This window comes from Tarenaya hassleriana, unplaced genomic scaffold, assembly GCF_000463585.1.
Source record: "Tarenaya hassleriana unplaced genomic scaffold, ASM46358v1 Cleome558, whole genome shotgun sequence".
Classification (NCBI taxonomy): domain Eukaryota; kingdom Viridiplantae; phylum Streptophyta; class Magnoliopsida; order Brassicales; family Cleomaceae; genus Tarenaya; species Tarenaya hassleriana.
In genome coordinates, this window is record NW_010968173.1 from 9754 (window position 1) to 20604 (window position 10851).

Sequence of the window (10851 nt, forward strand, 5' to 3'; positions counted from 1 at the left end):
CTAGCGCATCCGGCAGACGACGACCTGAGAGAGGCAGCATCATGTACGGGATTTACATTTTGGGTTACGAGACTTGTATTTTCCGTATTTTGTACGGTTAAATTATAACTATTCGGACATGTGTTATTTTGCGATACTAATCGCCGGTTGTACTTTCTGCTGCTTACTCTGGTTTATTAAAAATGTTTTTGGATTTCGTGATTTTGCTTCCGCGACTTATTATTTTATTTTATATCGTCCATGTGGCACAGCCCGTATACTTTACACAGGTTACGGGTGTCACAGATGTGTCTTATGCTGCAAAGATGCTGAATCCCATGCGCACTTGTTCTTTTTGTGCAATTACAACTATGTTTTATGGTTGTCCTTTGCTGCGAAGCTTGGTGGAAATCCACAAACGGATGTTAGGTGCTGCCTAGATTGGGTAAAACAGGCAGAAAAACCGGATGCTCACAATAGGGGGATCATAATGAAGCTATTGACATAACTTGCGGTGTACGAGATATGAAAAGAGAGGAATGCCTGAATTCATAAGAACCAGTGGACCTCGATGAATCAAATGAAGCTCAAGGTCGATCGACTTATAAAAAATATCCTCATATCCTTGTAAAAGACGGTAGACTCGAACATGAATGAAATTATGCAACTATGATATCGCAATGATTAGTTTTTGTGTTTGTTTTGGCCCGCTTTGCATGGGAATCCCTTTGTTTTTGGTAACATTTTACCTATTGTATATGTAATTCTTCTGGTATCAATATAACAAAGCACATTTATACCAAAGAAAACCCACGCAACGAAACGAACACTAACCTCATCACCATATCGGTATCCTACAAATATTACAAAAATATTTGATTTTCTTCATAAATTATAAAAGTACGTACATAATAATCATGATAACAAATTTTCTATATTTGTAAAGAATTATAAAATATATTTTTATTTTCACTTACCATTGTAGAGCGGATTGGAGGATAAATTCGGAGAGAATGAGGAATGAATACAAAATCCTATAAACAAGTAATTGCTCGTCGTCTTTTTGTGATGGGCTCTCAATTGCTATCACCCACGCATATCTTTGGAGGAGAAAAAATGGTTAAATAGAACCACAAATTAAATATATTTTTATTCTAATCCAGATCAAAATTAAAAAAATATAACGTGGGATTGTTTGTATAAGAGTCTAATCTGATAAATGATTTGAACATAATATCTACACATATTTGGAATATAGAAATATAACAAAAAAACTTACAGAGGATAGAGCAACATCAACATTGGCCTGCAGAAATGATCGAAAGTATTAGGTCAATCAAAGAAACATGAGATTTTATCTCATTTGAAAGAGAAAAATTTTAAAAAAAAATTATAATTATATATATAAGATAAAACAAGAGTATATTAATTCTGTATATTTATTTTTTTTATGGAATATATTCATTTAATTTAAGAGAATAAATAAAATTATAAGATATTAAAATGAATTGCATACGATTATTACATACATGAATATTTTATGTATGAATTTATGTACGTAAAAAATCAGTAAACTTCAAATTAATATAATTTAATAAATGAATGTATTAAATTAATATCTCACACATTTTTCATACAATACATGCTCTTTTTAATGCATGAAAATTAATGGATAAGTTATGAAATGAATGTATAACCCTCTTATATTTTAATTAAGAATTGATTACTTAATTTATAACTTCTCATATTCTCAATAATAGAACACATATCATATTCCCATTTAAACAAATTGTATTTTTATATATATGATTTTTACTCATAAATTAGGGGTTGGCGTTTCGAAAGAAATCCAAATCGAAACATAGGATATTTTATCGATCCAAATCGTCTAAAATTATCAAACAATATTAATTTTAAACAAATCGAATTTGTTAGAATCAAATCCAAACCAACCGAATTTAAAAAAAAAATAACAGGTTCTAAATTTTTTAATAAACAATAAAACCGGACCGGAACCGAAATCAAATCGAACCGAATATAATATAATAACCGATTGGTAGCTATTTTTGTAAAACCGAAAGAACCGAACCGAGTCATTCATGATCCTAACACAAACCGAATAACGAAAAGTACTCATCCCTATCAGAAACTATGATTAGTGTAGTTTAAACTAAATGAAAAGGTTCAACTAAATAATCATCCAATGCACATTATTTATTCAACACTAAAAATATAATTAAAATGATAAACACATTAATCTGGTATTCAACATTTTAACTCTATGTTATAATTATAGTCCATAACCCTTAAAAATAATGATATTGATTAAAAAATATAAATAAAAAAGTTATTGATAATCTCTCTTAAAATTTTGCAAAATACTGTTATTACAAGACTTTAAAAAATTCTTCATCTAAGAATATGAATTATAAAATCAACAACAAATTGTGTTATATACAATATTAAAATTATTAATGAAATTTTCAAAAACTTATATGTATTTTTAGTCCGCACTATCCGCACAGATTATTTTCTAGTATGTTTTGAATTTTTCGTTGAAATTCCAACTGATATCGGTTGGAAATTCCAACGGAAAAAGCAATTAAAATTTCGTTGAAAATTCCAACGGATATCGGTTGGCAATTTCAACGGATATCGGTTGGAATTTCCAACGAAAATATCTGTTGAAAATTCCAATGCGTATTCAACGGAAAGCAATTTCCAACGACGGTTTTACAATGGAAAAATATGTTGAAAATCGTAATTTCCAACGGATTTTCGAACATTTCCAATGGATTCGTTCGTCGGAAATGATTTTTTTTGTAGTATATTTTTATTTACGTATGTAAAACATGTTAATGTATTTGATAATATTTTTTTGTTGCAATATACTCTGACAAATGGTTTTTAAATTTTTATATTTTGAAATTTTACGGTTGTGATATTATTTATCCATGTGATATATCTTGTATGTGAGATATGGATTACGGGTGTTAAAAGGTCTATCGAGTCGGTTAATCTTATGGACCCATTGGGCGAAACACGGGACGAACCGCTACTTCAGGATCAAGTAAAGTGTCTTTGAGGCCAATTGTTCAAGCTTATCCAACCCCGCAATGGACTAAATTCTTGTCTAATAAAGGAAAACCTAGCTCACGACTGAATTGATGATAAACCTTGGAAAGTAAAGCTAGATTAGTGTCCTTGTCCAAATCTTAGCAAAATTCATTTTGTTATTTTTTTTCCTTTCTTAGTAGTGTTATGCTATAGTCGTCACATAGGTGAGAGAGAGCGTGCTCAAGCGAGAATGAGGGGTTTTGTATCCAATCGAATAAATGAAAGAAGATCCGATAGAGATTAAATATCTCCGATATATTCAAAATAACAAACCAATAATACCAAAATAACTACTTCCTAGGAGTATATCACGGCTCTAGTTTTTTTCCTTATTATTAAGAATTTTATTAAAAATAAATTATATTATATATTAAAATTTATGTCTGAATATCTGTTATGGTAGCAATTCTTGGTCCGATCAATACCATATAGAAATTGCATTTCTCACCCAGATTTTTTATACAACACTGAGTCGCTAAGTGAAAATTTCCAAATAAAAACAGAGTATTTTGGGTAACCGAATATCTTGTATCAAAATCCATACTAATTTCGGTTATCGATTTTATTTAGAATCTTTATGGAAAAAAATTATCATGATAAAGGTGTATATTATTTGATTCCATTTATATATAGATAACCGAAATCTCAGCACACTATTTAATTCATAAGATATCACTAATAATAGAAATATGGTACTAAAAACTTGGAAGGGGCTAAAAATAGAAACAAAAATAAAAGGGCGTAATATTCCTGAGGAGTTATAATATACAAAAATTAAATGGTAAAAAATAAAAATAAAAATTAGGAAAAGATGCGATGCGAGTAAAAGAGGTCAAGTGAAGAGGAAAGTATATATATTCGTTGAAAGAGAAGGAAAAGGTAAAGTAGACATTTTTTTATTCTCTCGCTCTGCTCTGCTCTGCCCTGCCCTGCCCGTCTCCCCAACTTCTCTCGTCTTTGGCTTCGCTCTCACTCCTCATGCCATGAGGAACTCTTCCCCTCCCACCGCCGGCGAGGTTCCGGCGAATAATCTTCGGCCGCCTTTTTCCTCTTCCTACGATGATCACCATCGCTACCGGCAGAATCATCATCGGAGTCAAAATCTGCCCCACCGCCAGTACCCTAATCCCAGCTTCCCGCCAAATTACCGGCGCGATCAGCCTCCGCGGCCGGGAAAGACTCCGCCAGGTAGGAATCTCCGATCTAATTTCGTCGTCGAGCTCCTGCACCCGACCGCCTATTGCTACAAGGAGCGGCCGGTGCCGGCGAGACGGCAAGAGATCGGATCCCTCCTTTTTCGGTGTGGAATATCGGCGGAGACAGTGCTTGTGCCTCAGTCAGGGTCTATCGCTGGCAGCTTCACTTTCCGGCAGTGGGTCGACGCTCGAGCCGCCGTCTTGTCTCTCTGGGACTCTCGTCTCCAAGAGAAACACGATTTCGTTCCTAGGTTAATTCGAAACATTGTCGTCCCGTCCGACATGGACGAGGTCAATGACAAGCTTCGAGGCCTCTTCTCAGCTCACGTCGTGTCGCTCTTGGAGAATTGTGAAGGCGTCAAGAAGTGGAACGCCGAGTTAGATGAGAAATCCCGCCGAATCGAAACCGTCTCGGCTTCCATGAAGAAGAAGGGTGGTCTCGGATTGAAGGATTTCAGCGACTTGAACGACAAAAAGAAGGTTTTAAAGGCAGAGGAGGAGTTAATCGCCAAGCGATTGGGTGAATTCAAGAGCGCTATGGAGTGCATTTTGAGGTTTCTCGAAGGAAAAAATGCAATCTTTGAGGGTTCTGAAGAGGAAATTGGTGTTGAAGTGTTTAACTTGGACGGGGGCTATGAATGGCCTCGTATTCACCAACTGATCCGCAGGGAGTGTCGGAGGTTGGAGGATGGGCTGCCTATCTATGCCTACCGGCGCAATATTTTGAGGAGAATTCACGGTGAACAGGTATCCTGGAAATTTTCAATTTTGAACATGTTTTAGTGACCTATCCAAGATATTCATGAACTTTTTCTGGATTGAAGCTGTAGGTTTAGATTGGTGTGGATTGCTAGAAAGCTAGTAATTCCATGTCAGATATCTCGGAGACTTGTTCATTTTATGTATCCCTTCTTTCGATCTTGAGCTCAGAAGTCACAGTTTATGCCAATGAGCCGATCTTCTTTATGATTTGATGTTTGAACATGTACTCTTTCTTCTTCCATTGTGTGCACAGATTATGGTATTGATTGGAGAAACTGGTTCAGGGAAGAGTACACAGTTAGTTCAGTTCCTTCTGGACTCAGGAGTGGCTGCCAGAGAGTCGATTATTTGTACACAACCACGGAGAATCGCTGCCATCTCATTGGCCGAAAGGGTTAGAGAAGAATGTGGCGGCTGTTATCAGGGCAATTCAGTCTGCTCTCATCCAACTTTTTCGTCTGCTCAGGGCTTTAATTCGAAAGTTATATACATGACAGATCATTGTCTACTTCAACATTGCACGAAAGATAGGAACTTAACCGGCGTTTCATGCATTATCATTGATGAAGCCCATGAAAGAAGCTTAAACACAGACCTTCTTTTGGCATTGCTTAAAGATTTGCTATGCAGAAGGGTTGACCTAAGGGTTGTCATAATGTCTGCCACAGCTGATGCCTGCCAACTCTCAAACTATTTTTTTGGTTGTGGAATTTATCATATCACTGGAAGGAGCTTTCCGGTTGAGATTGTATACATCCCTAGTGATGCAGAAGTGGCTCCTGTCTTTGGCGGTATTCCTTCATACGTTCATGACGTTGTGAAGATGGCATTGGAATTGCATAAAACAGAGAAAGAAGGAACTATTCTTGCTTTCTTGACTTCCCAGGCAGAAGTAGAGTGGGCATGCCAAAGGTTTGAAGTTCCGTCTGCAGTCGCTTTACCTTTGCATGGGAAGCTTTCTTTTGAAGAGCAATTGAGGGTTTTCCAGAATCATGTTGGGAAAAGAAAAGTCATATTTTCCACAAATATCGCAGAAACCTCATTGACTATTCCTGGGGTCAAGTATGTGATTGATTCAGGGATGGTTAAAGAGGGTAAATATGAACCTAGTACTGGTATGAGCATCCTTAAGGTTTGCTGGGTCAGCCAGAGTTCTGCTAAACAACGTGCTGGCCGTGCTGGAAGGACGGGTCCTGGAAGATGTTACAGACTGTACTCCCAGTACGATTTTGAGTTGCTGAGTCCAAATCAGGTACCCGAAATTCAGAGGGTCCATCTTGGTGTGGCAGTTTTGAGGATTGCTGCACTTGGTGTAAAAAGCATAGATAATTTTGATTTTGTTGATGCGCCCAGCCCGAAAGCCATTGCAATGGCCGTCCAAAATCTTGTTCAATTGGGAGCGGTTGTTGAGAAGAATGGAACTCTTGAATTAACACATGAAGGGTACTGTTTAGTTAACTTGGGTCTTGAACCAAGACTTGGGAAGTTAATTTTAGGATGCTTCAAGCATCGAATGGGCAAAGAGGGGCTTGTTCTTGCTGCTGTTATGGCAAATGCTAGCAGTATATTCTGCAGAGTTGGTAACATTGATGATAAGATGAAAGCTGATTCCCTCAAGGTATGAATATGAGTTTTTCTTAAAGAATTGTTATGTTCTAATTTTATTGGTCCTTTTTGGTTACCAATTGCAGACATCACCTTAGACCATCTTGTTGGCTATTTTCACTCTTTCTATGACCTATGCTTCTTGATGAGAATGTCAACTTTTTTTTATTGTAAAAACATTTGATCTACAAGTCAGTTCTTTCGCTGTCTAGATCATTTTATAACCTTTTAGCACACATTCTAAAGGTTTTGCTTTGTGTTCTTCAAGGTGCAATTCTGTAATCGTAATGGTGACCTTTTCACTCTTCTTTCGGTGTACAAAGAATGGGCATCTCTGCCTCGAGACGGAAGAAACAGATGGTGCTGGGAAAACAGCATCAATGCCAAATCAATGAGGAGATGCGAGGATACAGTACGTGAATTGGAGATGTGCATTGAGAAAGAACTTACTCTTGTCTGTCCCAGTTTCTGGGTTTGGAATCCAAACAAAGCTACTGAGCATGACAAGAATTTGAAAAAAGTTATACTTTCATCCCTTGCTCAAAATGTGGCCATGTACACTGGCAATGATCAACTTGGGTATGAGGTGGCGTTGACTGGTCAACATGTTCAGTTACATCCGTCGTGTTCATTGCTTGCATTTGCCCAAAAGCCAAGCTGGGTTGTTTTCGGTGAACTTCTATCGGTTGTGAATCAGTACTTGGTATGTGTGACCGCGTTTGATTTTGAAGCTTTGTGTATGCTTGACCCACCTCCGCCTTTTGATGCCTCTGAATTGGATAATCGAAGACTCCGAGTGAAAAAAATACTTGGTTGTGGAAGCATTCTGCTAAAAAGATTTTGTGGGAAATCTAACCATAATCTGCTTTCACTTGTTTCACGTGCCAGGTCTCTCTGTATGGATGAACGGGTTTGTGTTCAAGTTGATAATGATCGGAATGAGATTTTAGTGTATGCAACTTCCAGTGACATGGAAAAAATGTCAGCCCTTGTGAATGATGCCTTGGAGTTTGAAAAGAGGTGGTTGCGTGATGAATGCATGGAGAAATATCTATATAAGGGACGTGGATCTGTGCCTTTTGCACTGTTTGGGTCTGGTGCTCAGATAAAGCATCTTGAAGTTGATCAGAGATTCTTGACTGTTGAAGTATATTATTTTGGTGATAAAGTAGTTGATGACAGGGGGCTGTTGATGTTTCTTGAGGAAAAGCTTGGCGGGTCTATTTGCTGTGTTCACAAGTTGTTAAATAGACAAGAATGTGATGAGAAAGAGAAGTGGGGCAGGATAACCTTTCTCACGCCAGATTCTGCAATGAAGGCAACAGAACTTCAGAACTTTAACTTTAACGGATCTATAATTAAACTATTTCCGTCATTTGCAAGCGGTGGAGGAAACTATAAAATGCCTTCTTTCCCTTCTGTCACGGTCAAGCTTCGATGGCCTCGGAGGCGGAGCTTAGGTAAAGGTTGTCTTAGGTGCGAATCCGGTGATATCCATAGCATATTCGCTGGAATATCCAACCTAATGATAGGCGGTAACTTTGTTCGGGTTCGGAGAGATACAAAATCTGAGGATTCCATTATGATAAGTGGGCTTGATAAAGATCTGTCTGAGGCCGAAATTTTGGATGTTTTGGAGTGTCTTACAATGAGAAACGATCTAAACTTTTTCTTGTTCAGGGGAGATGTGATAGAGAATCGATCTCCCGCTGCCTGTGAAGATGCTCTATATCAGAGAATCTTTGGGTGTATGTCAGCGAAGAATCCTGAGCCTAACACCGTCCGTGTTCAGGTTTTCGAATCTAAAGCAACGGATTATTTCATGAAAGCATTGGTTACCTTTGACTGGCGGTTACATTTGGAAGCAGCAAAAGCTTTGCAGGATTTAGATGGAAAAGTACTGCCTGGATGGCTTCCATGGCAGAAGATAAAGTGTGAGCAATTGTTTCAGAGCTCCTTGACCTGCTCTGCCTCGATCTATAACATTATTGAAAGGCAACTGAAGGGTTTATTAAAAAGATTTGAGAGACAAAGAGGTAATTCAGAAACCAAATTTTATCTGTTTGTTCTTCAATTGTTATATCATCATGCGTCAACTGCAACCAACATATAAACTTGCTGAATCCCGTATGCTCAACCATGGGTGAATAATTGACTGCCTTTATTAGCTAACTGGTGCGTAGTTTCTCAGTAACTGTTACTGTTTGATTTATCTGCTACTTTCTTTTTCTTTTGTGAAGATAATCGCGACATTTGTCTGGATGTTTACTTTGAAAACTATAGATTCCAACTCTTGTAAGAGGGTCAGTGAGAAGTTAATTGTTGGATCATTGCAGGCTCAGGATCAACGATCCATGAACTGGCTTTAGTTGTTATCTCTGAGTAAACACCATTCATGCACAGGATTATAGTAGCCTTATGCTTCTGCTAAATGTTTTCCCGATACTTATTGGAGGTTGATACCGTGATTGTTTTGCATTTTGTAGGAGCTGAATGGCGTCTAGACCCCCTTCCTAGCGGTGCTTATCGTGTGAAAATATCTGCTAATGCAACACGACCCGTTGCCGAGATGCGGACATCTCTTGAAGAACTCATGAGAGGGAGGCTTGTAGATCATCCGAGCCTAAGCCCAGCATTGCTGCAGCATCTTTTCCGCAGAGAGGGTATTAATCTGATGCGGACAATCCAGGAGGAGACTGAAACGTACATAATTTTTGACAGGTACAATCTGGCTGTACGCATCTGTGGATCAGGAGAGAAAATTGCCGACGCTGAACAGAAGCTGATTGACTCGCTCCTGACCTACCATGAAGGCAAGCAACTGGAAATTCATCTCCGAGGTCCTGATCTGCGTCCTGACCTAATGAAGGAAGTTGTAAAGCGTTTCGGTCCTGACCTCCAAGGTATTAAAGAAAAGGTACCTGGGGTTGATCTCGGGCTCAACATCAGGCAGCACATTATTCTGGTTCGTGGCAGCAGAGAGATGAAGCAGGAAGTAGAAAAGATTGTCTATGAACTGGCGGACATTGAAAATGAACAGAGCACAGAACCAGATGACCTCGAAGCTGCATGTCCCATTTGCTTGTCTGAGATCGAGGATGGCTACTTACTCGAGGGATGCTCACACCTCTTTTGCAAAGCATGTTTGTTGGAACAGTTTGAGGCATCGATGAGAAACTCTGACACGTTTCCCATACTCTGTGCACGTGAAGGCTGTGGGGCTCACATCGTGCTTGCGGATCTGAAGGCCCTTCTATCTCAGGAGAAACTCGACGAACTCTTCCGGGCATCCCTGTCCTCATTCGTCGCATCGAGCAGCAGAAAATTCCGATTCTGCCCCACACCAGACTGCCCGGCAATCTATCGCGTGGCGGGCCCCTGTGAACATGGTGAGCCGTTCATCTGCGGAGCCTGTGACTCGGAGACGTGCACTAAATGTCACCAAGAATACCACCCGTGTCTCTCCTGTGAAAGGTACAAACAGTTCAAGGAAGACCCGGATCTGTCCCTAAAGGAATGGGCGAGAGGGAAGGACGTGAAGCTGTGTCCGGCCTGCGGCCACACGATAGAGAAATCGGAAGGGTGCAACCACGTGGAGTGTCGGTGTGGGAGGCACATCTGCTGGGTTTGCTTGGACATCTTCAGCAGCCCCGAACCTTGCTATGACCATCTTCGGACCATTCATGGCGGCATTGGAATCGCCATGGACGTCATCGACCTCATCTGACTTTCATATGCAAAGCCCAATGTACATATTTATAAGCCTTCGGTAATGGCGCCCGATCATATTACAAATCTAAGTAAACGGTTCAGTATGGTTTTTAGAGGTTTTTTTTTCTTTTGTGTATTTTAATAAGTGGCGTTTAGTGTAAATATGTGCTTTTGCAAAGCATGTTTTTTTAATATATATATATATATATATATATATATAGATATATATCACAAGAGTTTCAATAAATTATTATCATTATTATTATTAGAAAAAATAATATTTAAATAGCTAAATTTTTACAAAAATCATAAATAAATATATCATATAAATATTTGAACTTTTTAAAACTTTTATAAAAATACCTAAATTTTTAAAATTTCAGATAAATACAAAATCCGTTAATAGCTTGGACTTTCAATTTATTTAGAAAGCTTTTAAAAATTTAGATATTTATGTAGGATTTTTGAAAGGTTAAGATAT

At 38.3% G+C, this 10851-nt stretch overlaps 1 protein-coding gene across 1 annotated transcript; it reads left to right on the forward strand.

The window, feature by feature from the left end:
- Positions 1-3995: 3995 nt before the first annotated feature.
- On the forward strand, positions 3996-10562 carry LOC104798664 (ATP-dependent RNA helicase DEAH12, chloroplastic-like). The gene is made up of 4 exons (XM_010520838.1): positions 3996-5039; positions 5308-6672; positions 6928-8695; positions 9146-10562. Exons 1-4 carry the CDS (start codon positions 4080-4082, stop codon positions 10384-10386), a joined length of 5334 nt encoding a protein of 1777 aa, XP_010519140.1. The 5' UTR covers positions 3996-4079; the 3' UTR covers positions 10387-10562.
- The last annotated feature ends 289 nt before the right edge of the window (positions 10563-10851 follow it).

Coding starts and splice junctions, on each gene's coding strand:
- LOC104798664 (XM_010520838.1), top strand. CDS start 4,080: ATGAGGAACTCTTCCCCTCCCACCGCCGGCGAGGTTCCGGCGAATAAT. Junction 6,673..6,927: donor TGAAAGCTGATTCCCTCAAG/GTATGAATATGA, acceptor GTGTTCTTCAAG/GTGCAATTCTGTAATCGTAA. Junction 8,696..9,145: donor AAGATTTGAGAGACAAAGAG/GTAATTCAGAAA, acceptor TGCATTTTGTAG/GAGCTGAATGGCGTCTAGAC.